Source organism: Amphiura filiformis, chromosome 11 (genome assembly GCF_039555335.1).
Source record: "Amphiura filiformis chromosome 11, Afil_fr2py, whole genome shotgun sequence".
Taxonomy (NCBI): Eukaryota; Metazoa; Echinodermata; class Ophiuroidea; order Amphilepidida; family Amphiuridae; genus Amphiura; species Amphiura filiformis.
Genome location: NC_092638.1, coordinates 3,773,142 through 3,789,917, shown reverse-complemented (window position 1 = coordinate 3,789,917; position 16,776 = coordinate 3,773,142). Strand labels below are relative to the sequence as shown.

The 16,776-nt window shown below is 36.7% G+C and overlaps 1 protein-coding gene and 1 long non-coding RNA gene across 2 annotated transcripts; both read left to right on the top strand.

Annotated features, from left to right (window-relative positions):
• Nucleotides 1-386: 386 nt before the first annotated feature.
• On the top strand, nucleotides 387-6,646 carry LOC140164457 (hyalin-like). Its single transcript, XM_072187740.1, has 5 exons — nucleotides 387-679; nucleotides 1,653-1,904; nucleotides 3,424-3,678; nucleotides 5,185-5,301; nucleotides 6,426-6,646. The coding sequence occupies exons 1-5, from the start codon at nucleotides 595-597 to the stop codon at nucleotides 6,644-6,646; spliced, it is 930 nt and encodes a 309-aa protein (XP_072043841.1). The 5' UTR covers nucleotides 387-594.
• A 943-nt stretch (nucleotides 6,647-7,589) lies between these two features.
• On the top strand, nucleotides 7,590-10,031 carry LOC140164234 (uncharacterized). Its single transcript, XR_011860509.1, has 3 exons — nucleotides 7,590-7,718; nucleotides 8,057-8,823; nucleotides 9,947-10,031. It is a non-coding gene; the product is annotated as an uncharacterized lncRNA (long non-coding RNA).
• Nucleotides 10,032-16,776: the final 6,745 nt, after the last annotated feature.

The following is a 16,776-nucleotide window of genomic DNA, read 5'->3' as shown; positions in this document are numbered from 1 at the left end:
CAATCTTGCCCCCCCCGAAGGTCAGGTCTGGTTACGCCCCTGAGAGCCCCCCAAAAAAAAAAAAAACTGCCCGCAAATCAGTTCTTAGTTCCCAAAATTTAAAAGTTGAGTACAATGTACCCGAGTTATTTCATAATTAACATAAGTAAATTCGATAACTACACTATTGATGTTAAATTCCCATACTTTTAAATTTGCGTTTCTGAGTTTCAACCACTGAAAGCGAAGGAATCAAACCTCGGTATCAATATTTCACAAACACAGTGTACACCAGGTAGGCCTACAAGTACAATACTGATTATACTCTGCATGTGTGCTGATTTATAATAATATTACGCATATTTTTGTTTGTGGTAACCCAAAAGAAATTCATCGGTTCATCGGATAACAACAAACAAGCAAGGGCAAAAGAAATGATGTCATATTCACGGTCAAATTCACTGGTATATTCTTATTTTCTTTTACGTTTACACAATACTGAAAAGCACTAAAACGTGCATACGTACCGAGCGTCTTATTGAAATTATGTATACACGTTTCTTGCATGGGCTGCATGTTTGTGACGGACTAGAATATTGAACGTGAAAACAGTTTATGAATTCCAAATTGTATATAATTATGTTGCGGCTAATTATTTTAATTTATATTCAGCATATAACTGGTGGTCTTGGAATTGACGGTAAGCAGAAAACAGTCAAACTGATTCTGATCACTTATTGGGAAACTTATGTTAGTATAATAATAATATACGTGTAGTATAGTACCTATTGCTAGGTAAGCTTGAAAGTATAGGTGAACACACCCCCAACGTTACCAAGTGTTAGAAACGCGTTATGGTTTTGGTGAAAACGTTATTATAACATTTAAATATCGGGTTATGTGAAGGTCATGAAAATATTAAAACGTTTATCAGTGGGAAAACGCTATAACAACAACATTTTAAAAATGTTGTTAAAATGTTATCGCAAAATATTTTCGGCAAACATTTGTTCAAAATATTTGTTGTCAACTCTTGTTAACATTATGTTAAAATGTTTTGCAGCAAGTTTTTAACGTTTTTTTCCCATTTAACCAGACATTTAAATGTTTTCTGTAAAATGGTTTGTGGTGTGGTGCTGGGTTGAAAGCTATTGAAACCTCATATCTGGCATTTGGCTGTGCCAGTTATTCGATATTTCAAGTCATGATAATGATTATTTTAATGTATGGTAATGTTGCTACTATTTCTGAACTCATTATTATTTTATGACTTATTGTTGATGCTGCGGCTATAAGCAATGTGTCGATTTTCATGATGTTTTTGGCGGGTTGTGTGATATACATCATAGTTTTATCAACAATTTGATAGCACATTTCGTTATAACTCCAAATTGACTAATTAACTGATCCAAGTGCACCTTCACAATTGCAGCTCGCTTCACAATTGTTGAAATCTGCCACGAAAATCTCTTGCTTTTCTCTTTTATACCAAACTTTTCAAAACTGAAAAGTCCCTTTCTATTAATACCTCATTCTGCCACATTCATCTTATTTATTTATTTATTTATTTATTTATTTATTTATTTATTTATTTATTTATTTATTTATTTATTTATTTATTTATTTATTTATTTATTTATATTTTTTAATTTTTACTTCTTTGTTTAATACAGTTACTCCACCAGATATTACCTATTGCCCGTCACCAATAACAAAAGGAGCCCCTTCTGGGCAATTCAAGACGCAAGTATCGTGGACAGAGCCAACTGCAAGAGATGATTCTGGACAGCAGCTGACAAAACTAAGGAGTCACACCCCCAACTTCAGCTACTTTTACGTCGGTACCACCGTGGTTACGTATTGGTTTATCGATGGGAGTTCTAACGTCGCTTGGTGTTCATTTACGGTAATAATAACATCTTTATGTAAGTATTTACCCTCCGTGATTTAAATAATAATGTTTTTTCCTTGACCACAGCGAGTGATTACAGATTTCCACGGGTTTTTTTTTTTTTCCGCTGTACAAAATATGGTTGAATCAAACCGAAAACAAAAGTAAAAAACATAGCAAAACAAAAACAAAAAAACTCAAATCGCAACATGTCTAGTTCCACCATACTGGCAGATTTCTCCAATCGTAAGTCAAATCACATACCGGTACTGTTTTTCTCCTGTAGCGTCATGCAAGTGGAGCTTCATAATAATTATCCATACTGCCGTTTTCTTCCATTTTGCCCAATTGTTTTGTATTGTGATATAAATACATAATGACAATTTCATTGACTTATCCTTCAATTTTATTAAGCTATTCCTACAAAGAAAGTATATTTTGCCATGACTAGGTGACTTTGCTACCAATTCCTATTTTTACACGTTTTACACGATCACGGATATAGACCTTTTTCCCTCTATCCCACAATGCACTATTCCAGGGGGGTATGACGTAGTTCATCAACCTCATAGATCGTGTGCATCCGATGGTCTTTGCCAGGCCTTTGCAATTATTTTGTCTTAATATGGTAATACTGATTCCATATATGCGGATTATCGTAAAGGCCATCGATGTTACTAATTATGCAATAATTGAATACACGAGTGATGCAGTTACGGAGCGATGCAGAACATCTGTGTAAGAGATTTTGTGTTCGTTTTATTTTCAACTCCGAAAAAAAAGTGACACGGATGCCGGTAAAATATCACTGCGTGTCCCGTCATCAGTTTTTCACCATTAGGTCTATAAAATGTATGCAAAGTTAGGTTTCAATAACAGGAAACTTTTTTGGGTGAATACACCATGTCCATAAGGCATAGAAATGTTGTTTTTTGCCCCCGAAAGGTATTAGTGACGGTGGCGCCATTATCATCATTATCGGGGATTCCTTTTTTGTGATGAATGGCACCAGTCGAAATGTCCGTATTCCAGAATGTGATGAACATAACTCTGTACTCCCCCGGGGAGATGATGTATTTTGCGACACTCATACCCCCCTGGAATAGTGCATGATGGGAAAGAGGGAAAAAGGTCTATACAAGCTTAAGCTGCGGCTTTTAAAGTTTGGTTTATTGAAATTTATTCAAAAATACTTCAGCCGAGAGCCGAGAATGTTCTTGAAGTACTATACTACACTCTTAGAAAAAATTATGCTAAAAGTGTTCTTCGCTTGTCCCGTATATGGAACCCTTTATGGTTCTCAAAGGAACCACTAAAGGTTCTTTTCCTAAAGACACTCTGGGAACATTTGTAGTGTAGGTTCTCTGTGCACGTTATAGAACCTTTAAGGGTTCCCCAAAGGGTTCCTGGATTTCCTAGAACCTTTTTTGAGGGTTCAAGAGCTAATGTTCCATATACGGGACAAAAAAGGTTCCAATTGGCACATTTTTTTCTAAGAGTGTATCGAGGTTTCATTTAGTCAATATTCTTTTCATTCTCACTATCTTTTTCAGCGTACCCTAATTATGACATAACACCACCCTTCCTGAGATGCCCACCCGAAAAGAAGGTCTCCGTAGATCCTGGTCTTCAAAGCACCAGAGTGACCTTCAACGTAGATTACAGCGATAATAGTGGTGGAGATGTTAACGGGTATATATACCCTCCCTCGGGGAGTTCATTTAATATCGGGACAACTACTGTTTGGGTTGTAGCGAGTGATCAATCTGGCAACACTGCTTATTGTACATTTGATGTGATTGTATCAGGTAAAACAGTTACTTTTCAATTCCTATCCATAAATTAATGTTCCAACTATACGTGTCCACTCCAATAAAGGATTAAACACAGTCATTTTGCTTTTAAAATAGATTTCAATTTTGACATCCTTATGGGATCTGGAATGAGCGTTTTGAGCGTTTCGACAGTATTTTTTGTGGGACATGAGAGCACATCAGACATATCGAATTGCATTCTGAATACGAAGAATGTCTTTCTGATATCAAATAATTTTCATTTTTGAAATTTACTACATAATACAAATTTTATAACAAACTATTAAAATTTGATATTTTTGACATTTTTGATATATAACAGTCCTCGAAGTAAATTTGATAAATCTAATGATATATTCTAAAAGTGTATGTAGCTGGGAGGAAAAGCCGACGATCAATTGAAAATTTTGACCTTTCATATTGAAGATATGGATTTTTTTTCCCAAAAAGACCTATTTTTTTGGGGAAATCCATATCTTCAATACGAAAGGTCAAAATTTTCAATTGATCGTCGGCTTTTCATCCCACCTACATACACTTTAAGTATAAATCATCAGATTTAAAAGTTTACTTCAAGTACTGTTAAATATCAAAAATATCAATTTTTAATGATTTGCCATAAAATGTGTATTACATTGCGAATTTCAAAAAATCAAAATTACATGATATCAGAAGGACATTCTTCGTATTCAGAATGCAATTCGATATGTCTGATGTGCTCTAATGTCCCACAATAAATACTGTCCAAACGTTCATACCCTTTCCTTTAAAGAGGTATTTCGGGATTTAAGCATCTTCTTTTCAGCATGTTTAGGGTATGGTTAAATAATTATCCATGACAAATGCATATTGCCAAACTTTTAGTTGATTCGGACATCGAGTAACGTATAATTACAAGTATTACATCACCCCATTGGCTTCTGTGTTGTAATTTCGCGGGCTGTCGATAGCCCCAAAATACAAATGGGACGATATCTGTATTAAACGACAAATGCTGCAAAAAGCTTAATATGCACACACTCATGATGTAGTCATAGGTTTCTGATGGTGTAAAAACCTTTTTGGAGTAAGGAGGGGGTTGGGGGTCGTTGTGAGGCAGTGTATCACGAAATGTCCCTTAAAAAAACCAAACATTATCGCTCCGTAGAGCTTGTCACCCCTAAGATTTTACAAGTTCAAACCAAGGGGGAAAAGTGAACAATATCAAAAAAATGTCCGTGTTACATATTGGTGATTATGGTTTTAAAAAGTTCCGCCAAAAAAACACACGTTATAATGCCCTAGATTATACTGAATGATTGACTAATTTCTCAAGCAATTATAATGCGCACGTTATATTAATGCGCTTGTGGTCTCTGAGACAAATAATAGATTTGCCTTAAACTTGAAAAAGATACCGGATTTTTTTATTTTTATCAAAATGAATTTATTTTGTTTTCAAACTAAATCACTCAAAGTCATTATAATCATGTTATTTTTTTATTGTAAATTTCTTTTCAGAATCGGTAGATATTTGCCAGCCAAATCCATGTCCGAATGGTAGAGAGTGCTACAGGAATGCAAAGAACAACGCGTATAAATGTGATTCGGGATCTTCTATGACACCTCTGCCAACAGGTATGTAGACGTGATAGAATATCAGATACAAATTAATTTCGTTTAATATTTGATACCAGTGTTGTTTTACCTGCACACCTGTATCTGTGTGTTCAATATCAGACGGTATAGCTGATACGTGTGTGGGTGTACCTGCAGCTGTGTGTCCAATAGCTGATACGTGTGTTGTTTTACCTACAGCTGGGTGTCCGATATCTGATACGTGTGTTGTTGTACCTGCAGCTGTGTGTCCAATAGCTGATACGTGTGTTGTTTTACCTACAGCTGGGTGTCCAATATCAGTAACTAGCGTTGTTGTACCTGCAGCTGGGTGTCCAATATCTGGTACAAGTGTTGTTTTCAATATTTTGATAGTATCCCAGTGTATGAAAATATTGGATCCATAACATAATAATGATAAAATTGGATGTTATGCGCCCAATATTTTATTGGTCTCGCTATGAGTTTTACAATATTGGAGTCAACTACGTCTCGTCCAATATTTTTTGTTGTATTACTTACATCCATATTAGGTGTCCAGTATCTGATATCAGTGTTGTTTTTTACATGGGTGTTCAATATTACATGCAGGTTTTGTATAACCTATGGATGTCCACTACCAGATACAAGTGTTGTAATTTAGTACTCGAGTGTTTCAAGGCAGGGAAGTGAGATCAAAATTAGATGCCAGTGTTGTTTGATCAATACTCTGGTGTTAAAAATCCGATGCTATAATTGAAGACCGTATTAAAAAGACTAGTTTGCGTCTGACGTACGGCATTATCGCTCTAGTTGACAGGATGTAATACGCAAACTACAATCTTGGAAATAAGTCTGGGAACACTTTTGTGTCAAGAATTAAAAACTGACACCCCTCTCCCCCGTACAATGTTGGAAAATGCCAAATGTATTCAGCAGTTTTCCAAAGTGTTCCAACATTGATTGATTGGGAGAGGGAAGGTTAAATCATTGCTGTAGATGTCATGTATGTTCAAAACCAAACTACACGTCATTCCCATGATCATTGTAATGTCGGAATTACGACAACGTGTACCAAGTGTTCCAAGTATTTTTTCCAAGATTGTAGTCTTCACGCACTCTTTAAAAGGCACCAAATATTACATTGCACAATTTCTATAATCTAGTTGGATGCAGTCATCCTGGACAGGTGGAAAATGGCTACGTCATACCTGATAAGGAAGTTTATGATTTCGGCACCAGAGTTACGTTTGTCTGTATGGACGGCTTTGTACTAAAAGGATCCACTGCAAGTATCTGTTCAAATGAGATGACCTGGTCTTCTGAGTTACCCAACTGTGCAAATGGAGGTGAGCTATACTATACATTCACTATTATGAAAGCGTGATGACTTTTGGCAAAAAATTTTGCCGTTTTCAACGACCGAAAAACGCTGACAACAGTATTAAATGGCTTTGTTAATTGTTTAAAATGAGTCTAAATTAAAATGTCAAATGTTTTCAAAACCACGTGTTATATTTAATTTCACGCTTCCACTACTCAGTTGTCAATTCTGGCGGTTTTACCCCAGACAAACTACGCGACAGCCTGCTACGCAACTCACAATACTATGCGCTACCAGCGGTTGCTCTTGCCAGTCTAATTTTTGAGCCCAAGGTTAATATCACCGTTCTAGCCACCATTGGATTTTAACGCGAGTGTGATAATAATAACGCTGAAAACAGCTCCACGAAGTTCCGTTTATCAGAAAATAGATCTACTATTATTGCAAATTATAGTGTACATTCGCTATGTAAATCATTATTGACATTAAAACCTACAATAATAGTTCCTGTGTAATATCCGTATTTCGCGCGGGCTTTGGATATCGTCTTTTTCCCATGATGCGTATTGTGGCCTCTCCCCCAGCAACCGTTGGGGGCGCATCGTATTATGAATTGATTTCCTGTGCAGAGCCACATCTACAATAGCTACTTCTTATTCTTGAATCTTTGGTACTTCGTCCGTTTTTTTGTCAATAACTGTCAATTCTAGTCTGTTCAATACCTGTCACAATTTCGTTAAGTTAGACAGTGAGTTAGCCTGTCAATTTTGACAATATTTGGATAATGTCAAACTCCGAAATTATAACATTTATTTCTCGAAATGTTGTATATAATTTCTAACTGTTGTCTGTTCTAGTACAGTGTACGAGAGTTTGACAGAAACTGGCCAAAATTACGATGTTTTTAAAGGGAAATTTTGTATTGTTAAAAGATGGAATAATCCTTAATTTCGGGAAACATATTTACAATGCACAATTACTGAAATTCAACACAACATTACTTTACAGACATTTCAGCGCAAAGTGGTGACTGCCAAAAACCTTATGGAACTGGTGATCTCCTTGGCGCTGTATTTGGATCTATCATTGGCCTGTTGGTAATTGAAGCTATCATATTTGCTATTTTGTACAGGAGGTAGGTTGAGATAATAATAGAAATATAATATTATTGTAAATGTGCAGTAAAAAAAGTTTTGACCACTTTGCAAGGTAATCGGCGGTCAAGTAAAATATTTTGAAAACTTTCACTAGGTGTGCAATATTCTTGACGGTTGTATCGGTTGAATCAACCTTCTTTAATAAAATGATGCCCAGTAATATAACCGACCATATATTTGTTCAAATTCAGATTAGATATACCGGTTTTTGGTTCTCTATTTTGACCGGCTGATAGGCTAAATTTAAGGTAGGGCACTTTATTTCGAGTCTGAAAATCCTGGGTCATATTTAAAACTAGTTTTCATTTCATTACAGATACCGACGAAGTCCTGACAGGCAAGTCACATCAACGACCAAACCCTCCCGGCCACCTCCGATATTAAGCACACGATACGCCACTAACCCAATTACATCAGTATCAGCGTCAACACCTACATCACCGTCACAACCAAATGGGGAACCCTACAGTACCCCTGGATATCAAGGATTAGATCCCATATCACGTGACAGAGATCATAGCTATATGTCAATAACAGATAGAAGCCTTACACAAAATGGACCCAGTCATCAATCCAATGGAGGTCTAGAAGAAGATGACGATGGATACATGCCGCCACTGCCAGATTATGTGGAAGTCATTCCATGAAAGTCGCGAAGGGCAAAACAATTTTGGGTCATACTCTCTTAATGTAAAAGAGTGAAAAAATCCTCCTCTAAAAGAGTGAGTAGAGTGGAAATCACTCTAAAGGAAATATACTCCTAAAAAGTAAAAACCACCACCCTTTCAAGGTATGATATAAGGAACATTTCTCTTTTTCGAGTAATGAACCTTATATCGTACCACAAGAAAGTGTCTTTTAGAAGTGATTTTCATTCTTTTGGAGCAATTTTCACGGAGTGATCCTCCTCGCCGCGGATACATGTATTATACCTTAAACACGTCAAAATACATGTATTTTGAAAGTATATTAAATTAATATAATATGGTATAGAATTTATTATTTTTTATGTGTATAAATACAATATGTGTGCAAACGTTTATATATAAATACGTTAACAAGTTAGACGTCGCTTTAGCTAAGGCACAAGAGCACAAACTGGCTGCACTATAGCGCAGCCGGCTGCACTCTGGCTGCACTCTAATCTTTGCGGGGCCAGGCGAGGCCAACTCAAGGTTGGCCCCACTACCTGCGGCCGGCTGCGATAGTAATAGTTTTCTGTTATCACCTACCTTGCGACCCATATCCAAGACGCAGTGAATTGGATCTAAGGCATAAAAGGCTTATTGTGTAATAGTAAATAGCCCAGAGAAACCACAAATCCTTATTGCTACAAAGTGGACAAAAGGAAATCAAGAGACTATAAGCATCACGATGACTGTTTCCTAGATTCCTAGATTCTTTATGCAAAGTATACTTCATATTAAACAGAACCCTGTTTGTTTAGCATTATTTTTGTTACACGGTAAATAACTTTTTGATATTTTTTCATTGCGTGCTTATTTCAGTTCTATCCATGTTTCTGTAGTATGACTTTGTAAAAATTGTATCTCGCTTATTCATAATAATAATCAATTGTCAATTGGACCTATTTGCATTAGGCCTACTATAGTTGATTAATCTATATTGTCAAGTTCTAATGGTATTGACCTTGGTGATAATCATATTTATATAATATTAATTGTATTAATAATCTTAGATTGTATTTGTAAATGTTGTTATATTTTGTAGGTTTGCATGTTGTATGATAATATTCTGTATTGCCTACGTTTTCTGATAACATTGAATATAACTGATGAATGAATGAATGATTTTAGGTGTCCGTGTTTTTATTATTTTATGTATTTCACATAATTATTACATGTACTATGCATTTGACATAAAGATATGCAGTAAGAATACAAAACATATAAAAATAGCATACCAGTGTGTTATGGTAAATGGTAATATGAAAGTATGACAATAGGAATAATGGTTTATTGTACAGCAAACCACATTATTTGTCCAAGCGGATATAATCCTCATGCGACCTAACACCCTATGGCCGCACTCTGGCTGCAACTTTCAAAATACATTGACCACCTATGTTGCAGCCAACCTTGTAACTGTTGCAGCCAGACAGTGCAGCCAGAATTAAAAAGAATAGTGGGGCCAAAGCGCAGCCGGCTGCGCTAGAGTGCAGCCGAATTTCGCTCGCATCCCTAAGTTAAGAAGGCATTTCACGGTTTTTAATTATAATATTAGGCTACTTTACTACCCTTGTTTGTTGACGAAAAACACTATAACACTGTTAACACAGTGAGAAAAGTACATCGCAATGGCGTCGCTTTCCTACTTGACGCCGTCAGGAAGCGTTGAATGATTTCGTTCATTTGGTTTCATGGAGACATTCACCCCAGCTCGAAGTTCGTCAACATGGTCAAAATGGAATGAAATCGTTGTCATTTGAGTCATTAACATAATTTATTGCGCATTTTTTGGATTGAAAATAGCACAAAACACACTTCTGTCAGTGTCATGACAAAATGGTGTTCGCCTTCAAATCGACATCACTGCTGCCATATCAGCGTCTATGAAGCAATGTCAACAGTCGATATCACTATATGGTGAGTTCTCTAGACACGATTGCGACATACCTGTTGCTAAATTGGATCCATTTCAGCGTGTATGACGCCAAAGTGAAGGTCCGTGTAATTTGATCCTATTTCGACATTTCTGAAGGCAATTGGTCATGGAGCCATTTCAGCATTCATGGCGCCAGAATGGAATCACTAATACAATACAGACCGAAAAAATAGGTACCAATTATTTCTTAGCCCTAGCTGTATATCCTAATCAAAGACAGACATGTCATTAGAACCAGCACTGAGCCAATAGCTGCATTTTTTGCTCGGATTTAAGACCTCATTCGTTAAAGTTAAAATCGCTCAAGAAAATAATAAAGACACAATGATCCAAAACGTTTTCAAAATCAAAAATTGCAGTTGATTTGTACACAAAGTGAGAACTAGCGCCGTGCTTCCATCAATTAGTACATACATAAAAGTAGTGCCGTGCTTTCTATTAATTTAGAACATAAAAGTGCAACCTTTGAATTAATTACTTCCTTGGGTTTTAGATCACCGTTTCTTTAATTCTCAAACAAATGAGGTCATAAATCAGCGCTAATGGGTACATGTACTGGCTGCTTTTGTATACAGGGGTGAATATGATTGGTACCTTATTTTTTGGCGGTCAGTATTTGACCGTACTATCCTTTCTAACGCAATTCGAAGTATCCAGGCGGTGAAAAAGGCAGACAAAAACGATGCCTAATGAAATTTACATCTAATGTGCACATTACAAGCTTGATAATAGTGATCAAATATTAAAATTTGTGAATATATATTTGTATTAAAACAAAAGTATGAACGATATTTGCTTCTTTTTCCTTAACGTAACTTGCAAAGTTTCTTTTAAGTATCAATTAAAGAAATTTTATATATATGCTCAAAATTTGGAAAATATTACACAATTTTGAAAAGGTTCGCAAATCCACTTAAAACTCGCGCAGCCTAAAACAAAATAAAGATTCCATAACTGACTACTTTCAAACAATACAAAATTTTCATAGCGAGACTTAGTTTCCTGACAAAACTTTGCCTTCCATCATGCATATCGATGGCTATAATATTTGCTCATATAGATAGATAGACAGATAGAAAAGGTAAAGGAGGTGGAGTTGCGTTGTATGTCTCTGACCAACTTAATTATAAAATGATATTAAATTAAAACCTAGTTTAGATTATGAATCACTTTTCATTGAAATAGAAACTAAACATAAAAACACAATTTTTGGCGTAATTTATCGACCTCCTAATAGCACTGTCTATCCATTAATCGATTACTTTTCTGCCACTAATCAATATCTACCACATGTCAATAAAGATCATAAGCCCTCTTTCATATGTGGCGACTTTGATTATGATTTATTAACATACTCTTAAGGCGTGGGGTATGGACGAACTTGAAGTACAGGTATCTGGAGAAGGGAAGCAACGAGTTACCCCAAATCACAGCGACAGGTAGTGACTGGGCCGCCGAGTGCTAATATATATTTATTTTGGAAGGTTCGTGTTTGTTTTAAATTTTGGGGCGTTATCACCAAAAGTTGATACTTTTGGTGATATTTCAAAAAAGCGACATGCCAAAGACAAATCTTTTTGCACATACTTTGTTATTGCTAATACAACTCTTATCTTCATACTTACGTTACAATTCGTTTTGGTGATTTAGTAATATTATAAATTTTGTGACTGCATTTTGGCGTTTTCGATGCGATTTTAGGCTTACCTTGATTTAACGTTGATATCTGGTCTTGCTCCTTTTATAATTTTACTTTGATCGTCGGCTTTTGTAAATAACAGAATGTAGATTGGCTCTGAATAAGTATCGTAGTCCTCTCGGCATGCTCGGTGTTTTTTTTTCGTGATATAATTAGTTTGTATTTGCATGTAACAACCCAAAATCTACCTCTGAATTCGGGGTTCAATGCTGTTTCTGGAATAGCCGTGGACTCAAACAAGTGCACGAGTGGCGCATCCCGCATTGATGATTGCGTCTACGCCTAATAATATACTTCTTTGTATTATGTTGACTGTTGCTGGTACAAAGAATTGGTTACATGTCAATGACCATTTGGTTAGTATGACTTCAGGGATAGATCCTTTGTGCGCCTTTCTATTATGCAGAATCTTTACCCGTAGACATGTGCCCGTGTCATGTGCCAATATTGCGTAACGTTAAAGGTTAATATATTTCTTTGACATTGAGTGGACTGTGTGATTCTGTGGCCGAGCGGTCTAAGGCGTTGTCATTTCTTAGGTGCTTTTCTGAGCGTCGCTTGTTCGAAACCGCGCGTCTATTACTTTTCTTATGCTGCTTTATTTTCCAGCGATGGGCCTAGAAAAACTAATTTATAATTTCTTTTTGTATTATTTATTCATTTATTTATTTATTTATTTATTTATTTATTTATTTATATATATATTTATTTATTTATTTATTTATTTATTTATTTATTTATTTATTTATTTATAGATTGATTATTTGATGATTGAGTGAGCAGATTTATCGATTGCTACTTGAGTTGTGGGACTTCTATTTGATTTTGAATGACAACGTACATTAGTATTGATTTTTTCCGTTGAAGCATTATCAAGAATTAATATCACAGGTTTCAGTGTAGATAGGAAGTTGGCTCAGAATCGAAAGGTGCCGGGTTCGATTCCCACCTATGCCTAATTTTTTAAAGACTTGGAAAATTACTGCAGTAAGTTTATTTGGCGCGAGATCTCAGTTATTCATTTTCTGATGGCTGTGCCTCTTACAGACGCCCTCCCTCTGGAATCCAAGCCACGGTTCGCTCTTTACACCTCCCTTAACCATACCACTTCCCCTGGACTTTCAACAACTCAACTAATAACTTAATAAACCTATTCAGACTTTCGCAGACTATTCCTCTCATACTAATAACTCATTTTACAAGTTAAGTACATTAAATATTTTTGACATAAATAAACATTAAATTTATTAATGTTACAATATGAAAAAAGTACCTCCCAAACTCATTCACTAGCGTTTTTCTTAAATGGAATTCATAGTTATAATACACGAATAGCTAACCAATTCAAGCCAGCTAAACCAAGCTTTGACATTTTCAAATTTTTCAATGAAATGATTTTTCCCAGTGGGTATGAAGGATATGTGGAACCAGGTTATAATACGCAGATTTATCGACCAAGATGCACTCCTGTTTGGAGGCAACGGTAAAGATCTTGCTCGTCTACAGCGCCTACAAAAACATCTCTCTAAACTCTCTTCACCGGTTACCAGTTGATAAACGAATCCGTTTTAAAATTCTTTTCCACGTTTTCAAAGTACTGAATGGACTTTCGCCGAGGACAGGCCTTCGCTCTGAGCTGGATATTACTCGCCTTGTCATCCCAGGAGTAATAGAAGAACTTGTGATGTACATTTAGTGTACCTGGTACTACTCTCTAGAACCAGTACCGGATAACATACGGACTTCTCTCATAGTTGAAACTTTCAAAAAGAGTCTTATAGCATATTATGTTACGTTACGTTACGTTACGTTACGTTACGTTACGTTATGTTATGTTATGTTATGTTGTGATATGTTATTGTTTACAGTCTGTCCACATAGAAGTACAAACCAAATCTGTGGCATATCAATTTGTAAGCGCTCTTTTGTAGTCATAGTTCATTAATTTACAACCGTATAAAAAAACAGGCGAAAATAGTAATTTTTTGCACAAGATTACCAATTTAAAGAGAATTTAACATTGCTCATTCTAGTGACTCTAGTATATGGACTATATAAGTGTGCTTTTTCATTTAATGACATGAAATTTGAAAAATATTGTAAGGAACACTTGAGGTTTTGACTTTTAAAACCTACATTTTTAAAACATTTTAGTCAAAAAATGTGCTTGGATAGGTAGTTTTCAACAGATTTTCCACATTCGCCTTGCTATAACATTGAATTGTGTTATCTGTTAATGTTGACATAGTTTCTAAAAGTGTTTTTAGGGGGAAGTTTTATCTTTCGATTGATAGAATTCTGATTGGATGAAGGGCAACACTTGAAGTTTCGACAAAAACCAATCAAAGAGGCCCATATTTTAGCTAGAAGCTTCACAGCTCCTACATTGCTATGCACTCACCGTGAATATGGTAAAGTGTAATCAAAGACTGTGGTGGAGACATTCGCTGATTGTTGTTCTCTACTTGTAAGCTCTTGGGACGAAAATGTGTGCTCAGGTGTATCGAGGTGGAAACTGCGCATGATGGTTTATAATAGAATCGTTTTTGTATAGAAACCTTTCCATATGCATCGGGGATTGACGCTTCGCGTAAAAACACGACGCATAAAGAGCTTGGTGCGCTCGGCAAGTGTACAAATCGCGCTGCAGTTGGCGCGTCAAAGAAGCATTTACGCACGCATTGCACCGACATAATTACTCTCATACATCCAATTTCCGAGATCTATTTACTTTGTACTTCTACATATGTTCTATGTGGACTGTAGTCTGGCCAAAAAAGGTCAAAGTTCAAATAAGTGGCATGTAAAGCGCACGGTGTATTCTTGGATGCTGTGAAATGGATCAAGAATGTGAATTATGGTATTATAATCTCTTTATTTCGGGTAGCTAAAGATCAAGGTTGTGATTAAGGATACTAAGTATTATAATATTTTAGTGTGATAGCTGAAGATCAAGGATGTGAATGAGCTATTATAATCTCTTAGTGTGGTAGCTGAAGATCAAGGATATGAATGAGCTAATATAATCTCTTAGTGTGATAGCTGAAGATCAAGGATGTGAATGAGGGTATTATAATTTATTAGTCTGGTAGCTGAAGAGCCTGAAGATCAAGGATGTGAATAAGGATATAATAATCTCTTAGTGTGATAGCTGAAGATCAAGGATGTGAACAAAGACATTATAATCTCTTAGTGACGTAGCTGAAGATCAATGATGTGAATGAGGGTATTATAATCTCTTAGTGTGTTAGCTGAGTAAATAGGGTGTGAATGAGTGTATTATAATAGTGTCATAGCTGAAGACCAAGGGGATTATAATCTCTTAGTGTGGTAGTTGAAGATCAAGGATGTGAAGGGTCAACCCAACAAAGCTCGCGTCACAATACCATTATAGCTGGACTGTCAGAACGTGTAAAGAAACACCTCAAAGCTTTTGGGATTTCCTCGTCGTTTAAGCCAAATAACACCCTACGTGGCAAGCTCGTACAAGTAAAAGACAAACAATCTAAAGAAAAACGCTCCAACTTAGTGTATGGATTAGTGTGCGGTGACGCTGATTGTTGTGCTGCCTATGTTGTCAAAACAAAACAAGCCTTGAAAGCTAGACTCAATCAACATAGGAGGCCCAGTACAAACGAGATCCAGAACTCCGCCGTGTACCTTCACCTTAAAGACACTGGTCATAATATTAACACCGAGGACGCAGTGATTCTTTATAAGGAGGAACAGTGGCATAGGAGAGGCATCAAGGAAGCCCGCTAGAAAGCCATCTGGGAGAGAGTAGAGCAGTCAAGTTAGCTCAATCGATAAGGCGTTCGACTATGGTGCGAGAGGTTGCGGGTTCGAACCCTGGTGTTGCCTAGTATGCTCTCGTGGAAAAATTGAGTTAGCTTGAAATTCCCCTGGACAAGGAACTCACTGCTAAGGGACCGATCGTTATTTACGGCAGGGGGGGGAATGGGTGTTTTGGCAAAAATATCGACAAAAAATTTCGCGTTCCCCCCTCGCGTCCGCTCAAAACTTTCGCGTTCCCCCTTGTTTTTCCAATTTTCTCCATTTAAAATTTAACAATCCCCCTCCTGGTTCAACTAAAATTTCAGGTTCCCCCTCAAGACCACAAAAAATTTTGTGTTCCCCCTAAATTTACCCATTCCCCCTGCCATAAATAACGATCGCTCCCTAATTTGTCTCGTTCGTTATAACCCGTAAGAAACTCGGGTATCTGATCCTGGTTGCGATGGTTATTTGTGGTATGTCTAGGGTGTGCGCTCTTGAAGCAGCAAAGTCCCTAAATTGTTGTTCAATGGTTTATGGAATGATGTGGGCCATAGTGGTCAGCGACAACCTGTAAAGTGCTTGTGGATCAGCGTCTAGGCGTTGTGCCTGTGCGTAGCGCACTGACTGAGACACATCTTCACGCATGGGACCGGGCCATCAAGACGATCCCTAGCCGTCTCAAAGTGTCACATGACCAGCCCAGCGGGTCAGTTACCTGATGAAGTCTGATGGTTTCAGACACAACGTGGCAAGTTGCAAAAAATGTAAGTTCCAGTATTTGATTTACGTTGAGATTCCTACAGATCGTGATGCCATCAATTTCCTTCATTCTGCAAACCTGCACCAACATGTCATCGGTCCAACTCACATATGTGGTCATACGCTGGACTTATTAATAACACATGAGGAAGACACTCTGTCGACGATATCATAAT